This window comes from Euprymna scolopes, chromosome 9 (assembly GCF_053919585.1).
Source record: "Euprymna scolopes isolate OS-2025 chromosome 9, ASM5391958v1, whole genome shotgun sequence".
Lineage (NCBI taxonomy): Eukaryota > Metazoa > Mollusca > Cephalopoda > Sepiida > Sepiolidae > Euprymna > Euprymna scolopes.
The window spans coordinates 96831065-96850254 of NC_136490.1; the positions used below are offsets into that span (position 1 = coordinate 96831065).

At 31.8% G+C, this 19190-nt stretch overlaps 1 protein-coding gene across 1 annotated transcript in view; it reads right to left on the reverse strand.

Annotated features, from left to right (window-relative positions):
* The window catches only part of LOC145284635 (uncharacterized), a 96170-nt gene that overhangs the window by 31501 nt on the left and 45479 nt on the right, over positions 1-19190 (reverse strand). Inside the window, exons 13-18 of the mRNA XM_080133540.1 lie at positions 17641-17808; positions 16266-16369; positions 14054-14132; positions 11436-11726; positions 7657-7883; positions 1094-1172 (exon numbers count right to left, since the gene is read on the reverse strand). Of these exons, the coding sequence (XP_079989666.1) occupies positions 1094-1172; positions 7657-7883; positions 11436-11726; positions 14054-14132; positions 16266-16369; positions 17641-17808 (948 nt within the window). The remainder of the gene's footprint in view (positions 1-1093; positions 1173-7656; positions 7884-11435; positions 11727-14053; positions 14133-16265; positions 16370-17640; positions 17809-19190) is intronic.

Below are 19190 nucleotides of genomic sequence, written 5' to 3' on the forward strand. Positions count from 1 at the left end.
GCACACGTGTATATACATAAACATTGAGTTTTATATATATGAAATCAAAAATAAAATCATCTGATATAAGATGTAAAAACAAAACTAGGAATAATTGTGACATAGGTAATGCTCGTCTGAACTCCAATCTCTGGCCCCCCCCCCTCGCCAATCTTTCACGAAAAACACCCGTCTAGCTGAATCCACTGTGAAAAATTTACCCCACTCTTTATCTGTGCCTAAATCAAAACGTGGAATCCAGGAACAAAGCTTCTTTCTTAGAACTGCACGGCTGTGGAACTCTGTTCCGTCTGCCTGCTTCCCACCTGACTACAACTTGGATGTCTTCAAGTCCAACGTTAACAAATTCCTAATGAACCGCCCCCTTAAGTAAACACTTCATCAAATCTCCACACTAACGTACTGTACTTGCAATAACCCTTATACCTGAGTGGCTTCCGGGCCTTGATAAGTGGTGACCACCGTGTAAAAAACAAAAAGATATAATTTCTGTTACAGACAGATAGAAAATTAATCGTCATTGTTATCAATTATATACTGAGACGTAAATTTCTAGGGAAGCAAACAAAGTGGGGAGTATGACAGCAATATGGTTGTTCACATTACATTTAAATTTTTTCATGCTGGTACTGTAAGATAAACAGGAGGCAGGGAGAGAATTTGAAATGCAAGTGGTCCGAATTAAGAAGCTGTTACAGTAAAAAGTTTTCTGGCATCTAGGAACCTTTATAATAAAGCCGTGAGATTTTTCTGCTAGTGTATGGGTCAGAAATATTTTTGTTGACGAGGTACAAGTTCATTGCAACATATTTAATAAAAATTGCAACACAAATACAGGTGTGCACCATTGCGGCGACGAGAAAGAGACCAAGGCTTGACATACAGTGCAGGGTCGTTTAGGTTAGAGACTTTTTTGTATTTTGCCCAAGAGGGAGAATCTAGTAATTTCTGCATCAACCCAGATGTGGAAATACTCCATGCATAAGTTAATAATGGCTTTGTATAAATATAGTATAGTTTTTTTAGGAATAATTTAAATCTAATAGTTGATAGGTACGATGTTTTTAAAATTACGAATTAAGCTTTCACTTACTTGAGCGGATGATGCTACCAAAGAGTGTATCTTGTGGTTGGATGGAATCAACATTTCTGAAAAACTTTGTAGAATTTGGCTGAAATATGAATGAATTAAAAAGAAAATTGTTTCTGAATTTTTTAGATGAGGATTGATAATTTGTATTTTTTTTGATTATTTGAATAAATGTTCTCATCTTGAGTGTTATTCGCACAACATTTTGGTCAATATAACCTCCTCTCTTCTTCAGGTGTATCTTGTCGAACTCGGGAATCTTACTGTTAAACTTGGGAATTTTTCTGTTGAAAACAGGAACCTGCATGGAATTCACACTAGAATTGTCCACAAGGATTTGTAGGGGATAAAGTACTTAGTAAAATTCACTTGCAAGTTACAGTCTTGGAGGTTGATAGTTCAATCATCATTTTGGGCGACATTCAATGAACAACTGCGAATTTCTGAGGATGTCCACTAATTCATGGCTGACAAAACGATAGCATTCTACCCCCATGGATTAAATAAACGACTCTGTTTAAAAAAATTATGCGATTTTGGCAGAAAAATTCTCAAATTCGACAGGAAAATTCCTGAATTTGACCAGATACACCTGAAGAAGGTCGGCAGTTACATTGCCATAAACGTTGAGTGAAACACGAAATGAAAGCCGAATAATCCAAATAATATAAATTAAAATTGTTATTTATGCAAACTTGGGTTTGAAGTAAAATTGTCTTTGTTAATGCAAAGACGAATATGACGGACAAATTTAATAAAAACGCTTCTGTATAAATCAACAAATTTAATTATTTAATACATATTAACAGATGAAAAGGTATTAAATGAGAATTTAATTAATGTGTAGTCGTTGTGCAACACATTCATTTAAAGTATTCCAAAATGTATACGTATGGAATCCAGGGGACATCACTCTGCTTCTAAAATACAATTTATTTCAAGCAGGACAAAAAAGAGCAAGGAGTTACTTCCCCTTTTAAATGTAAAATGTTCCATTATTTTCTAAATAAAATCTGTTTTCTCTAAAAGTGTTATTAAATGATTCATATTTTATTGGAAAATTACTGAAATGGTTATTCTTAAAGGAAGGTTTATCGAAATAACTGAATATAAAAATCAGAATTAGATAGAATCAAGAATGTCATTGCGATTATTTCTACTCAGCATTGTCAAAATGTAGGATAGGTATGTCCATAATATAGGCGGAATTTTCGACCCACTTAGCAATTAATAACAGTAAAAACTTGTATAATAAATAAATTGGTAAAACTTGCAGAGAACGCTCTGTTTTACGGTTGTTTTAAAAATTGAGTGGAAATTTAAATTTCGTTCCGGTTTAATTATTTTTTTAATTGCGCACGTGCCCCCCCCAAATCGAAAGTAATCGAAAGAATAACATTCAACAATCGTACTTTATATATATATATATATATATATATATATATATATATATATATATATATATATATATACATATATACATATATATATATATATATATATATATATATATATATATATATATATATATATATAACAACAAAATTTTATTAACAAAAACGAAATAATTTAATTTTTAAACGAAAACGTTATTATATTATGAATAAACAACGTATGGTGGCAAGAAGAAACCAGACAAACAATATAGGTTTACAATTTAAGCGATTGATTTCTCAATCGTTTATTTTAAAAAACAAACTCAGCGAAAGCAAAAATAAACTAAAGTGTTCAAAGTTCGTAAGGATGTGAGAATGTTCAGGAAAAAAAATTGCTGGCATAAAGTTAAATAAGAAAGGTAAATGTTAGTTCTCGCTGCTTGGTGCTTCCTTGTGGAGCATTTATATGCGTAGCGCGCGCAAAAGAAATTGTTTGTTTAACGTCGAAAACCCCGACGGAGCCAATAATTACGGCTAACTGACTGTGGCTGACTCATTAGTTTTGGCGCGTTTGTCCACTTTTATTGTGGACAGTCAGGCTCCCAGAGAACTGTTAGGGAAAATATTTTTAAATTCTCTTTCCTTGCAATGCGCTTGGCTGAAAACACAACATCTCTGTGACGTCAGGTGCTTTCAACTTCGTTGGCACACAGAGGCAGAGTTTTATTTTTTACGATCGCGAAAATTGCGTGGGTGTATACAGCAGCTATACGCGCAACTGAAACGTTCTACGATGTATTCACTGCTCCTGCTAATTTTGTTGCTTCCTCGCAAAAAAAAAAAAAAAAAAAAAAAACGAAATGAGATCCCGTACTCACTTTGTAACAACGTAAATTTCGTATACCTTATTTTTTTTTTTTTTTTTACATCAGTCCAACTCACCGTTCACATTGGAAATGTCGACTTTTATTGGTTTTACAACGAATAAACACCTCCAACCACCTCATGTTAAGAACGGCTTTCGGAATAGACACCTCCCCTCTCCATGTTAAGAACGGCGTTCGGTATAGTCACCCCCAACATTCCCATGTTAAGAACAACTTTCGGAATAGACACCCCAACCTCCCCATGTTAAGAACGGCTTTCAGAATTTGGCATTTCAGACATATGGCCGTTTTGGGTAATATGATAAATCTCCTATTTAAATTCCCCAAATTTTACCATTGTATAAAAATTCTTATATTTGCAACTTGATAGTCGTGTTATCCATTTTTTTTTAAACTTGATTTTTATTATTTTATCAATTACTTTCGATTTGAAGGCAGGGGCACATGTGAAATTTAAAAAAAAAGATTAAAACGGAACGAAATTCAAATTTCAGTTCCATTTTTAAAACAACCGTAAAACAGAGCATTCTCCGCAAGTTTTCTCCGTAAAACCGGTGAATTTTCCAAAAAATTCCCCCAAAAGCTAAAAACGGGAAAATTGGAACCGCAGGTTATTTCTACATATTTTTACATAAATCATGAAAATAACGCAATTTTTAAAATTCTCTCAAAAAGCAAACTATTGATCAATTTCGTTAATTTTTTTTTTTTTTGTTTACAGACATATTTAAAAAAAAAGGTTGAAATATATATAAACGAAAATAAAATAATAATAAAAAAAATTCTTATATTTTTCCTCCCTCCCTAATGCGATCTTATCAGAATTTTTTCTTTTGGTGGGGAGACTCACATCTTAGGTTTTTTTTGGGGGGGGTGGGGGGGGGCGTTACACATTAAAATATATTGGAATCATGAAAAAAAAAAATTTAATTTTGGGTCACAAATGTTGCCGATTTACACGATTTTTATCGATTTTTCGGAAGAAAATGAAGTTTGTAAATATATTAAAATTATTTAAGTTTTACGAAATTTTAAAAAATTATTTATTATGTACATTTGACGGTTTTTACCTGTGTAATTTCAAACGATTTCCGAAATTATTTCTTTTTTTTTAATGATTGAATTTTTCAAGGTTCGTGAAAAAAGTGTGGAAGATTCAATCTTAAAACTTATTATGAATAAACTGACAATCTTACTGTCAATAATAAAAAAAAATTAACCGATGCGGTAGGTGTGTCAGAAATTTCGTGAAAAAATATTGGATAATTCCACCCCGTCCTTCCAAGCTTATAACTCCTCGAAAAATGTAATTCAAGCCCTAATTTTTTTTCAATTAAAGGAGCAAGGACCAAGGTTTCATTAAAAAAAAACAAAAACAACAAAAAAAACAAACAACGTGTTTTTTTTTTTAAAAAAAAAGGTTTTAAACTTCTGACTTTACAGGTAAATTTCTAAAAAACACTACTTTTTTGTTGTTTTAAATTTGAATATATTATTTATGCATCATTTATCTTCAATTTGTAATGCATAACACTTTGGTGATTAAATTAATTATTTACTTTTTAATAGACATTTCAAAATGGGAGGCGTGAAATCATTCGACCCCCTGTCTTTCCAAGCTCATAACTACTCGAAAAATGTAATTCAAGCCCTAATTTTTTTTCAATTAAAGGAGAAAGGACCAAGGTTTCATTAAAAAAAATAACAAAAGAAAAAGCAAACAACGTGGTTAAAAAAAAAGGTTTTAAACTTCGGACTTTACATGTAAATTTCTAAAAAAACACTACTTTTTTGTTTTAAATTTGAATATATTACTTATTGACCTTCCCTCTTCAATTTGTGATATATAAAACTTTGGTGAATAAATTAGTTATTTACTTTCTAATAGGCACTTGAAAATGGGGGCGTGAATAAAAAAAACGTTTGTCTAAAATATTATATTCAGTTTATTGGAAAGAGCATACAATTTCACATTGATCCTGAAAATATCGTAAAAAGTGAATCAATAGAAAAATTTTGATAGATTTTTAAAGTTTAAAAATTGAAAAATACTGAGCTCGTAAAATTCAATTAATTTCATTACTGTTTTTTTAAATAAAAAAATATATTTCTATTACTTTTAAAACAACTTTATTAGTTTATTTTGGAAGTATAATCCATACAAAAAATAAACAACCCACTTTTAAAAGAGAAATTACGAGTTTTTTATATTTTATTCGCAGTTTCGTGTTAGGGGTGTCAAAAATTCCTACAAAAATTCTGATACACCTACCGATGCGGTTTTTGAATAGTAGATAATTAAAAAATATATTTAGAAATTAAATGTGAATAATTTTTTCTGCGGAAAGCCAATGACGTTGTATGGAAAATAAGTTTCCGATGAAGTTAATTTAAGGATTTAGTGAAGATTAAAAAAAAAAGCTTACTAAAAGTAAATTTAAAATTGATAATTCCTAGAATAAAGAGGAATTTAATAAAAATAATTTAAATGTTATTTTTTTCTGGCAACAAATTACGATATTAAAAATTAACATTAAAGGAAATTCTGTCGGTTAACGGGTTCCATATCACATCGGAAGTTTATTGTTTTAGATGTTTGCTTAAAATATGTTGTTGTTTTTTTATGGATATCCTCTGTATAAATGTTTTTTTCATAATATTTTAAGCCAAAGATAAGACACTTACTGTAATATTTTACTTGAATAATAATTGAGCAAAAATTTTAAAACGCTTTAATATATATTTGTACTAAATTTTTCCCCTATATTTTTAATGTTTTATAAGATCTGTGTTTTGTATATCTGCGACGCCATGTTAATTTCTCATTTTTTATGTTTTGGTTATTTTGTGACGTTCAAATCAAATTTCGTCCGTTTTATTCAGTGTAAAATAAAGAATGTTTATATGTGATTTACACCCTGATTCTTCCTCTTCAATATAGAGTAAAAATTACGATGAATTAATTTCATTTCACTAGTTTTTACGTGTATATTTTGTTACGGGTGTCGGAAATTAGTGTCATACCTAATGTAAGATTACAGTATTACATTTAAAACATACAGCTCTGATAAATGAATTACATCATTATTTTTTTCAACACATTAAAACAAGAAAGAGGAATGAGGTGAGCGGAGGAGAAAGAGAAGGATGGAACGGGGAGGGAAATAATGATGAAGAGGTAGAGCGAGAGAGGGGAAAGAGACAGAAGTTTTAATATAAAGATGTGACACACACTATTTAACTTTTGCTTCAACGCCGGGTAGCCCTACTCGACTGAAATCCATACATTTATTCTGAAATAGATTTAAGTTTGTATATAGTATGAAGCTAGGTATTATCCGCCAAAAAATATTGGGCAGAGTAAATCGATTTTATAAGACTACGTTTTTGCTTTTATGAAATGATTCATATTTTACGGGAATATTATTGAATAATCATTTTCTAAACAAGACTTATACAAGGGTTGTTCCAAAAGTAAGGCATCCTATTTTTTAACCCAAAAACTAAAATGTTGAAGAACTACGAAGATGGGAATGATACTATTAAAACGAGTGAGCTTTTGTGGTCTGAAATTTACTTTTCTGCATAATCATTATCATTCTCAGTGCACTTTTGCGAGTCTCTTTTAATACGTTGTTGGTAAAACTCCAGATCTCGTTTTGCCACTCACATCTCTATCGTCACTCTGAAATCGACGAACGCATCTCCTGTGTTGACATCAACTGCATTGGCTTCGTAAATATTCAATAGGTGCTTGTGAATGTTGATCGGTTCAATTTTTTCTGCATCGAGAACTTTAATGACGTATCTCTGCTTCTGATGCACGTCCATGCCAGGAGTTGCTTTCTTAAAGTCTCACATCGTCAATATCTGCAGCAGAGAAATGAAACTTTCAGCTCATGAATGCATAAGTTCAATCATGATAACAATGCAATTTGCAATCCCCTTGATCCACTTGGATGAAATAAAACAATAGGAGGCATTACTTTTGAAACGTCCTTCATATAAAGAATGTCTTAAGTCTGAATAAAAATGTTTTCAATATAAAATTTTAGGACAATGAACATTTCCGATAGTATTTTCCAATAGTATTAATATAGGAATGTAAATAAAGTGTGATACATGAAAGAGTGTAGAATGATTTTAGAATTTTAATATTTTGTTGAGAAACAAAAAAATGAAAGTACAAATACTTCCGGGTAGCTCCTGGTTGGGACAGCTAGCATTTCATAAAAAAAAAAAAAAAAGACAAACCAAACCAAATCGAAGCAAATGAGAATTTTACAATACATGTTATACTTACTTCTTGATTCCCAATAACTGGTCAATAGATAAGGGCATCTGAGTAAGAGGAAATTTAATCTGTGATTCATTCCAGGAACGAGTAATATCCAAAATCGAGTTAGAATTGTCCTGTAACGTGTTTAGATTATGGTAAAGATCAGTGCATATCAAAGAGATTGCTGACTCGATGAAATCTGTAGATTCCTTCATTTTCCATGTGAACTTCTCTGTTCCTTGTTCAATCAACTGAAATATTCAGGTAGACGACTCTTGCATACTATTCGAATTTGATTACAAAATTAATTAAAAATTGATTAAAATTCATAGACAATAATTGAAAAGGTGCTTCTGCAATATAATGAGATCTCAAACTAATGTATTTCAAGTTAAAAACATTTACGTGTCATGTCAAAATTAGTATAAATTCCAAAAATGATAAAAAAATGATCCCGTAAAAGATGTGCTAGATTATTTTTTTGTTTTAAATATCATAGCTATTAGTGGTCCGACATTTGCTATTTTGAAAATGCATATTTTAAGGAAAGCAAGGAAGATAAGTCAGTTTGTCATACAGAATTGGTCGCAAAGAACTGTTCCACATTAAAACATGATAAAACTCTATAATACATTAAATTTAATGTTTACTTGTAATTATATTTTTACCGTATCATTTTTCGTAATTTTTGGAATTTTTACTAATTTCGACATGACACATAAGTACATAATAGTGTTTTTTAATTTGTTTGAAATCTATTAGACTGCAGAAGCATTATCAAAAAATAATCGGAGAATCAATCGTGCAAAATAAATTAGTTGATGATGTAATAAACTATAAAAATTACTAACGCCCGTGAAGTGTTAAGAAAAAACCAACCAATGGCTGCCTTACAAAACCAGTTTGGTTGAAGAACCTGCATGTTTTAACATTCTGCTACGTTATTCCTGGAAAGATGAGGTTTAATATCGCGGCAATAAGAAAAACAGTTCACCCAAGTTCTTCCGGGTCATTTATACAAATGGAACTAATACTATTTAGGTGATAATACAAAATGTATACAGATAATACAAAATTTAATACAAAATTTATACAGATAATTATTTATACAGATAATAGAAAATTTAATACAAAATTTATACAGATAATACAAAATTTATACAAATGGAACTAATACTATTTAGGTGATAATAGAAAATTACTACCTAATAAGAAAAACAGTTCACCGAAGATACTTTGTTCCGGGTCATTTATACAAAGCACTCAATAATTACTATTTATGTGATAATACAAAATAAGTCTTGCAATATAAATTATTTGCAACACAACACATCTTTCCCACTTTATCTGTCTCTTTCATTCATTTGCATATCATAAAGTTGCCCAATTTAAAAATTGTTTGTTATCTTTTTTCTTGCCATCTTTGCATGCATTATTACCCCATATTTTTCTACAACTGTATATCTAATTAGGCGAAATCCCAACAGAATATGATAATGATAATTCGTCATTTACACTTTGAATCTGTAAGAAAGGGTTATTTTGAAAATGCAAACTAAAACGATAGCTGCAGTTATTTCATGTATGTCTACTCGGTTTCGAGTGTGCACACTTTTCAGAGATGTTTCAGGTTTTGTTCTCTCGTGCATCAAGGACAGAATACACAGAAAAAAAATGAAAACTCTGAAAGGCACCCACGTGTGACTTTCTTTATAGTAGAATTAAGCTTTCTGAGTGAGGTATGGAAGACCCAATGGTACATTGAATGAGATGATTGGTCTGTACTTTTTAAAAACCTCTCCCATGTCAAAATTTACCGTCTTTCATATAGGTTGTTTTCACCCAGTCCAGCAGCCATATCTACCCCGTTAGCTCTGAACTAATGACAGTAGCACTGTGGTTATTGGGGACTAGCATCAGAGAGATATCGTTTTTTTTTTTTTTTTTTTTTTTTTTTTGTCAGGGGTTTCTTCTTGTTAGATGAACCGCTTTTACCGCAGCTCTACTAAATGAGTTTCATTATTATTTTTTCCCAACACATTAAAACAAGAAAGAGGATTGAGGTTGGCGGGGAGAAAGAGAGAGATGGAATAGGTAGAGAAATAATGAGGAAGAGGAAAAGAGAAAATGTGAGCCACCAGATAAATAGGACAAGAAAAAAAAGAAGTGAAAAACTGGAAGATAAACTTACAGAAAGAGAGAGAGAAAGAGGGAGAGACAGAGAAAGAAAGAGACAGACAGACAGACAGACAGACAGACTGACAGACAGACAGAGACAGAGACAAATGCAGATCGATAGAAACAAAAATAGATTGACAGATATGATGAGAATAATGGAAATAGTATGCCGACGAAATAGGGAGATAAAAAAGCAACAAAATCCAGAAGAAGTCTTGCAATAATGATGAAACGTTGATGAACATATAACTTGGTTTGTTCTTTTTTATTTTATCTCTCTATTAATAGATATATAATTATATATACAAAGAGAGAGTGAGAGAAAAAAGCGAGAGAGAGAGAGAAAGAGCAAGAGAGAGAGAGCAAGGAAAAGAGAAGTGCTCATTATATGCTAATTAGTTTTCTTTTCTTCTTGTTTTCTTTTATTAATGCAACACTGATTATTCGTCGGAATACTATTTCCATTATTCTCATCATATCTATCAATCTATGTCTGTTTCTATCTATCTGCATTTGTCTCTGTCTCTGTCTGTCTGTCTGTCTGTCTGTCTCTCTCTCTCTCTCTCTCTATCTCTCTCTCTTTCTCTGTAAGTTTGTTTTCCAGTTTTTCACTTCTTCTTTTCTTGTCTTATTCAGCTGGTGGCTTACTTTTTCTAATACGAAAATTTGAAATGCTGATTTTTAATCATTTGTATCAGGTTGTTGCACAAGTTCTCGCCGTTTCATAAAAAAATGTTGTTCTAAAACATGTTTTGATATTTGGCTAAGTGTGATATATCATTAGAAAGCACTATTCTGTTTTACAAGATAATGCTTATCGTGTTTTGCTCATATAATTTGTTTCTCGATTTTCAGAACCGTCAAATGGATTGTCAAGTAGATAAAAAAAATCACATTTTCGACACCTCCTTCTTTTTGCCTTTAATCGAGGTCAAAAAGCGAGTTAAATGACCAGGATATTTTGTATGGAGAAAACGCTATAGCTGAGAGAACTGTTCGAGATTCGTTTATCAGATTAAAACACGGTAATTTTGACCTCAATGACGTTCCTCGTTCCGGAAGACCAATCAAAATAGACAAAGACCAACACAGGTTTTCTTTTGTAGGAAGATGGGCATTAGATATGTAGAGAATTGGGTGAAAAGATGAAGTGCGATCTTGCGACAATTTCATGCCACCTTCAGTCGATTGGATTTACACAATTACTTGGAGCTTGGGTCCCACAGGAACTTACTTTTGCTGTTAAAATTCTTTGATTTTCTTAAAAAAAAACAGCGGGAACTTATGCAACAACCTAATAGTTATTTTTTATGAAACCTTATTTCTTCAAATCTGTTAACATAAAAGACAATTATATTTACTATATAAGATACCTTATATAAATTATTTTAAATGCAAAAATGTTTAAATTTGTCTTATAATCCTCAATGCTCAATACACAAGTAAATATGTATATTCATTCGATATTTAGACATAATATATATATATATATATATATATATATATATATATATATATATATAAATGTTAAATAAATATAATTTAAACCAATTTTCTTTAATTAGTTGTGGAATTTCCATGGGTCTTGCTATTTTAAAAAAAAAATAGGAAAAACTAAAACTAACCTGGTCAATATCCAAAAGCTTTGCCTCAAACAATGGTTTTTCCACATGCTTCATTAATTTCATGATGTTGTTGTATGTGATTGTGATTAATTGGAGTTTTGTCACTGACGCCTGAAGATTTGGGAGACTCATGTCGCCAATCAAATTCTCAATGTTGGTTTGGTTGCAAATCAGGAATGGCTCATGGCAGAAATATAATATTTCATGGATGATAATCAGAAAGTCATCAGACAAGGTGACATGCAGGACTGAGGGTCGTTCCTGTTCAGTGTCGTCATAGTCTTCGGCAACCTAATGTGGATTCGATGACAAAAAAACATAAGTTAATCCCATATATGACGTTATCTTGGTACATTTTAAAAGCTAGATCTAAATAGCATTTAATCTGACGCACCAACCTTTAATATTTTTTTATTAGAATTTTTTTTTTATTGTTGTATAATGTTTTTGCACTATAATAATGTACTTCCTTACAGAATATTTTAACATTATATCGATACCTCAGTTCCGTCTCGAAAGACAAAAGATACCCCTGTAGGGGCAGCTGTGCATGTAATTGTGAGGTAAGGGTTGCGCAATCTCCAACCACACATCTCCTGACTCGACTCTGTTTGAGTCCAGTGGCAAGGAAAAGTCCAGAACAACTGGAAACAATGCCGAAATTAGCGAAGAGCACATATAGCACCTGGGAGTCCCAAATGGTCACCCATTTAGAACTGACCAGTATGGCATAATCACAGTGACATACTAGTTTTCGCTGGATCACAGAAGTGAAGCAATGTTAAACCTGGTCAGTTCTTAAATTATGTAGTCATGCTGCAATATAAGATAAAATTGAAACATTCATCAATTATGATAGAAAAATGAAAATCATTATGATTGATATAGTGGAAGATTCTTACACCCTGAGAATGGATTACTCAGTCTGTAAAAGACACTAGAAAGCAATAACCAGGCAGGGAGTAAATTAGTCTTGATACTATGGCATTCAAGATACGTTCGAGTGTCAATATCTTATTTATTACATGGTACCGTTGTTCAATAAACTTGTTATAACTTACTCTGTGTGTTGAGTGTCTATTTTATACTGATTATATTATATCAGGGATATGTTACTAATATTTTTACTGAAAAACATACAGAGTTGTCTATCTTACAACAAAATTGTATTTCGCTTTCTGTATCAGTTTTAGAATTATGCAAACAAATGCAAATTAAAAAGTAACATGTCTTCATTGCATCCCGGGAAAATTTAAAAAAAAAAATGAGTAGTGAAGAAATACACTAAAGGTTCAAAGATCCCAAGTTGGTAGCATTAATAGACACATAAACTTCTTTAGGGGTTGACTTCCATTTAATCAATTGCAAACATGACGGTTTACATTATAAAAATAAGGTATCTCCGGTTGTAAATGCATCTATTTATTTGCCTTGCTAGGAGGACAGATTTAGATACAAGACCGATTTTTAATGTTAGGAAAATCTAGCTCTACTAAAGTGAGCACTCTGATTTAGGATAAAAAATAAGAATTGTCTCAATTTAGAAGGATTTCTCCAATATTAATCGAGGATAGAAAAGATAACGTATGGCATCAAAACAAATACTACACTTTGCTCCTAACCAAGAGGGTCTTAAACATAATGATTGGTGTAATTTAATGCTATCGGCCTTTGAAATAATATTCTGATGTTTATTTGTAGAATATGGACTATAATGGTAGTGCATAAGATGAGATTACATGTCTTCGAAATGAGAATCTTTCACTATTCTAGGAGTGATACTAATAGACTGAGAAATGCTCATTAACAGACCCATTAACGATATTGTTCTCAAGCATGTGGTGAAGATGTAATCCCTAACCTATATAAGAGTTAGATATATCTAAAAATGGAATACTGATGCCATATTAGGGGGTGTATATGCTATGCACTGCAATAATTCCAGAATTGACAGAGAACAAAATCGACTTCAAAAGAAGATCTCTTTTCTTCTCTACAAGCCCTTTCTCACAAAAGAGATGTTGCTTGTCTCTCTTTACTCATAATTTCCATGGAAGGTATTCGACTGAGCACTAGTTTTTGATCCTTCTTTGTAAAATATTCCCAACAAAAAATCGTCTTACTATCACAAACGAATCATTTTCCTTTTTCCCTCCATATGCCTTGCATCAGCTAGAATTTTCCTTTTTTGCAAGGACTTCTCATTCTAAAGATCACATTACTGTTGGACTGCTTTCCTAATGGCAATAACTTAATCGTTTTTAAACCCAATAGCAACAAATTCTTGTCATAAAGTGGCCCATAAATAATTAAAGGCAGATCATACCATTAATCAAAGCAAATATTCTCATAGTATTCCTCATCTTTTGTCAAGAAATCATTCCAATCTTATTAACGCTTATCCCAGAATAGCTCTTGACCATCGAGTGATGAACCCAATAATAATAATAATAATAATAATAATAATAATAATAATAATAATAAAAAAGAAAATGCTAACACTAAATATTATTAGAATAAGAATTTTAAATTGTTCAGACTACTTCAACTCTTAAACAGATAGATAATATACAGATTGAATGATATAAAAGGATATGTAGAAATTGAAGGATTCTCACCAACAAAGTTTCTTTGAGACTTGCAGATTTATAATCTTCCAATCGAAATAACCATTTGTCTGTTGCTTGAGATTTATATCTGAAATAAAAGGTATGAAAATATTTTATTAAAAGCCAAGCAAGATTTATCTTAGATCAAGATAAAAAAAAGGAGAGAAGGTGCTTTTGAAATAGCCGTTAAGTTAAGCAATTTGTTAAATAGAAAGTTCAAAAGCCAGTGGCAATAAGGATAGTCTATATTCAGACAAATAAAAATGGAAATGGAATTCTAAGAATTTGGACACAATGAATCCAACCGATGATTATTGCTATTAGAATTAATAAATTAATATAGGGTATCCCTCTAAAAAAATAAATATTATTTCGCTTGCCAATAATTTGTGCAAATCTTATTGAAATAATCTCACATTTTTACTGATCAAAGTTGTATATTTAATGTTTTATTCCTGTTCTGTTTCAGATTGAGCCATGCCATTCAAAGAGAAGCCATCTTGCATCTTGAAATACGCTTGCACACTTTTACCTAAAAATGTGTAGCATTCGTTCAATGAAATATTTGGAAAAAAACGAAAGCTAAGTGGCCGAATATAGGACAACCCGAAGGTTCCTTTTTCATTAGCTGTTACACTGAGATGTAGGGGAGGGCACCGCTTTATTCCCAAGATTACTCCACTTACTCTTGATCCTACCCTTATAATACTAATTAGGTAAATATGAAGATTCATTCCACCCTCGAAATTCCTTTAAAATTTCCACTTTTACTGGTTTTTGGGGGCGCTGAAAACGGAAATAACGTTTAAAATCACGGCAATGGAGAAATGTTAGTGGCCAAAAGCTAAGGGTGGGGGGACTTTTTTTATAATAATTTAACGTAAAATGGGCACCCACTTTATGGCCACATATTTTTGTGGTGGGGGGAAACGTACAATGAACATAATTTAACGTAAAATACCACTAACGTTTAAAATTCCGGGAAACAAGTATTTTCCAAGATATGAAGAAATGCACCCATTTTATGGCCACTTTTTGGGGGGCGAGGGGAAGGCCGCCACAATACCTTCCGGCCCTCCACCATCTCAATGTAAACAGAATTTTTGTGAAATATTAAACGGTTCTTCTGCTCAGTTAATGTTGGCGCATTACTTATTTTTAAACGGTTAATTAAACTGCAGAAGCACCTGTTAAAAACTATACAAGTTCTATAATTGAATATCCCCTCCAAAAAAAAGAACAAAAAACATATACCGGCAGCCCCCCCCCTCCTCCCAAAAAAGGTGGCCACAAATGAGTGCATTTCTTCATAACTTGGAAAATACTTATTTCCTGGAATTGTAAACGTTAGTGGTGATTTTAAAGGATTTTCCAAGGGTGGAAAGACCCCCATCCCCGCCCCCAAAATGGTGGTCACAAATTGGGTGCTCATTTTACGTTAAATTATTATAGAAAAGTGGTCCCCCACTTTTTTAAAACTAACATTTCTTCATATCTTGGAAACTACTCGTTTGACGTATTTTTAAACGTTATTTTCGTTTTCAGCACCCCCCCCCCCGAAAACATACAAAATTGGTCATTTTAAAGGAATTTTCGAAGGTGGAGTGATTCTTTATATTTACGACTAATTGTTTACCAAGGGGGCATCAAGTACCTATTTTAAGTCTTTCATGTGATTTGAGCAAGGATTGAACTCTAGTATCCTCGTCCATTAATGAATACTCTTACTATTATACCAAATGAGATGGCAAAAACACTTCATTAATTAACTAACCAATTTAGACTTGATATAAAAAATGCAAAGAAATAAGTTGCTTATGCAGAGCTAAAGGAACTGGTAGACCATAACAAACATCAAGAAAAAGAGGTCAATAAAAGTTGTGATAAACTATTGCGAAACCTCAAGAAGCCTATAATGAAAACACAGTTAGAAACAAACTCCCTGAACGACGATTTTCGATTTCCCAGGTCAGATTTATTTTTACTATTTTTCTTTTTCTGATTTGAAGGGTGCGTAGTGCCGATGCGCAGAGACGCTTTTGTACACTTTTTATGTAACAGCCGACGAGTCAACATCCGATAGGAGTTTTATTATATTTATTCATAGATCCCCACACATGTTAATATCCAACAATTGCAATTAATTTTTTCAAAGCGTAAAAATATTCTTCAATTAGCGAAAAGCATTGATATATTTTTATGAAAGAAAATAATTGAAAACCTTTTAAATTTTATGATGATTTCTTCATAGCGTTCTTTAATTTCCCATCCATTTCCTCCTTCAAGAACATGCGAGTTAATTCCTTTCATATTTGACATCAGGATCTAAAAATATAAAGTTAAATAATTTCGAATAATTATATATGTATTTTATAAGGAGTTTTCAAGATACGTAACTCTAGGAATTGCATAGTCACAGTGAATGCTGTATGACTTATATCCATCTGTTTTTTTTTCTGGTATATGTAAGACTTATTTTCGTATTTTTGTTATTTTTGTTGTATATGTTTCCAAGACTTATTTTCATATTTTTGTTATTTTTTGTTGTATATGTTTCCAAGACTTATTTTCGTATTTTTGTTATTTTTGTTGCATATGTTTCCAAGACTTATTTTCGTATTTTTCTTATTTTTTCTGGTATATGTTTCCAAGACGTATTTTCGTATTTTTTGTTATTTTTGTTGTATATGTTCCCAAGACGTATTTTCGTATTTTTGTTATTTTTCTTGTATATGTTCTCAAGACGTATTTTCGTATTTTTGTTATTTTTGTTGTATATGTTCCCAAGACGTATTTTCGTTTTTTTGTTATTTTTGTTGTATATGTTCCCAAGACGTATTTTCGTATTTTTTTAATTTTCATGCCAAGTGCTCGTCTGTGTTCCAATCTATGCTCCTTCTTTACCAAACTTTCATGGAAAACATTCGTCTAGCTGAAACCACTATCAATAATTTCCCCCTCTTTTTATCTGTGTCGAAACCTAAACGTAAATTCCATGAACAAAGTTTCTTTCTTAGAAGTGCACGCCTATGTAACTGTCTTCCGTTTGCCTGCGTTCCAGCTGACAACAATATGGTTGTCTTCAAATTCAACGTAAACAAGATTTTGATGAGCCGTTCCTTTTAAGTTAACAAATTTCTATTACTACCGATTGACAATTGTACACTTTTAACCATTATCCTCAAGTAGCCTCTGGGCCTTGATAAATGGTTATGCCTATGTAAAAAAATTTTTTTAAAAAAACTTGCTGCAGCATTCAATATTCAACTTTTTACAGATCGTTCAGCAGAGATATTTACACACTCCATTGCGTTGCATTTCATAGTAGTCGTTCCCTCGCAGAACCTTACTGCTGGATATCAGGTGGCTCACACTCTCTGTGTGGCAGAATTTGCTCTTGTTATTGCTGAGACCACTCACCTTCTAAAAAACATTGATCATCAAGCCATGATATATTTATGCGTGTTTGTATGCTTATGAGTATGCGTTTCTATGCAACAAATGGCATGTACAATGTGAGTATATATACATGTGCGCCTATATGCAGGTAATACGTGCATGTGTGCTTGTATGATATATGTGTGTGCTCCTCCTACCTCAGTCTGATTCATTAGGCCTTCGATCCATATAATCTGACTGGCTTCCCTTGAGAAATGTTGGTGCCGAGGCGGGTTCTTCTGTTGCATCTCAAATACCTTTTCCAGTTGGCAGACCTCTGTCCAGTATTCAGTCACCAAGTTGCTTGTTATATCTGACAAGGATGCCTAAAATGGAATAAAGTTTCAAGAATATTACATCTTTCTTTTTAGAAGACGAAACTGACTTGAGATTAAACATGTTTTAGCGATATATATATATATATATATATATATATATATATATATATATATATATATATAATTTACGCCGGACATACCAGCAACTTGGTTATAAATAATTATACATTGAGGTGAGGAAAGATAGACGAATAAAGGCTAGACACTCCTCTACTCAAGCATACCCGTCTACATTTGTTTTGTTTTTTTTTCTTTCTTTACTTTCATAATTCCGGTCTTTCTCCGCATTATCTTTGGCTTAAAAAAAAAAAATTCTATATTTTTCTTTATCAACAATGCTTCAAGCAAACTACTACCTACTCTTATATATGTATATATATATATATATATATATATATATATATATATATATATATATAAACGAGTGAGTGTTATTTCGTCTGAAGGTCTTAGAGACTATTCACATCCGTTTAAAGAGACCTCTCTGTAAGCAGAGGGATTGTCTTTTGGGTTTGGATGTGATTAGTCTCTAAAGCTTTTCCTCTCCATTCTACAATTATCATAACGATAGATGTATTTTAGTCGTTCCCTCACTTATTTTTCTTCTTTCCGATAATTTTATTTTATTTTAGTCGTTTCCCCGTTAAAATTCGTTTCCCTATACAAAAAAAAAAAACTCAATTCGGCTTTGAAAAGTGAGGGCGAAACCTGGTCGGCCGACTCTACCCCCTTATTTATCTAACTTTTTTTCTTAACCTCCATCGAATGTTTTCCCTTCATCCTTCTTTTTACCATGAATGCAAAAAAAAACTCAGTCTTCCCTTTTTAATAGCTATAATAGAGTTTTGTACCCCCCCGCCGCCAAAAAAATGAAATACATATATATATATGCGTGTCTTCTACTATTATATAAAAGTCACTTCGTGTGTGTGTGAGTTCCTTCCTCATAGGTGTCAAAACAACTGAGCTTATCTTTTGAAAATTTCACACAATGTTCTTAGCTATGTTTTGTACAGAAATTCATCTGATAAGTATCGACAAAATCCGATCTTAAAAGTAACTTTTTTTTTTCATAGATTCAAATAATTTTTTTACAGGGGAATATTTTACGTTACACCGGCAAAGGGAGATAATAAAATTCCAGAAAATTATTTCTTCTTAAAAAAAAACCCAGATTTATTAAGATATGGAAATATAGTTGTTCAAGCCCGGGTGTACCTTACTATTTTATTTTAAGTTTTTCTAATTACTTAGTTCAGTTTACGATAAAAGAACAGGTACCATTTAAAATCACCACAAATCATTTCTTAATTTGCATATTTTAAAATTAATCGTTAATCACAAGTGACTTTTCCAGGACATTCATCATC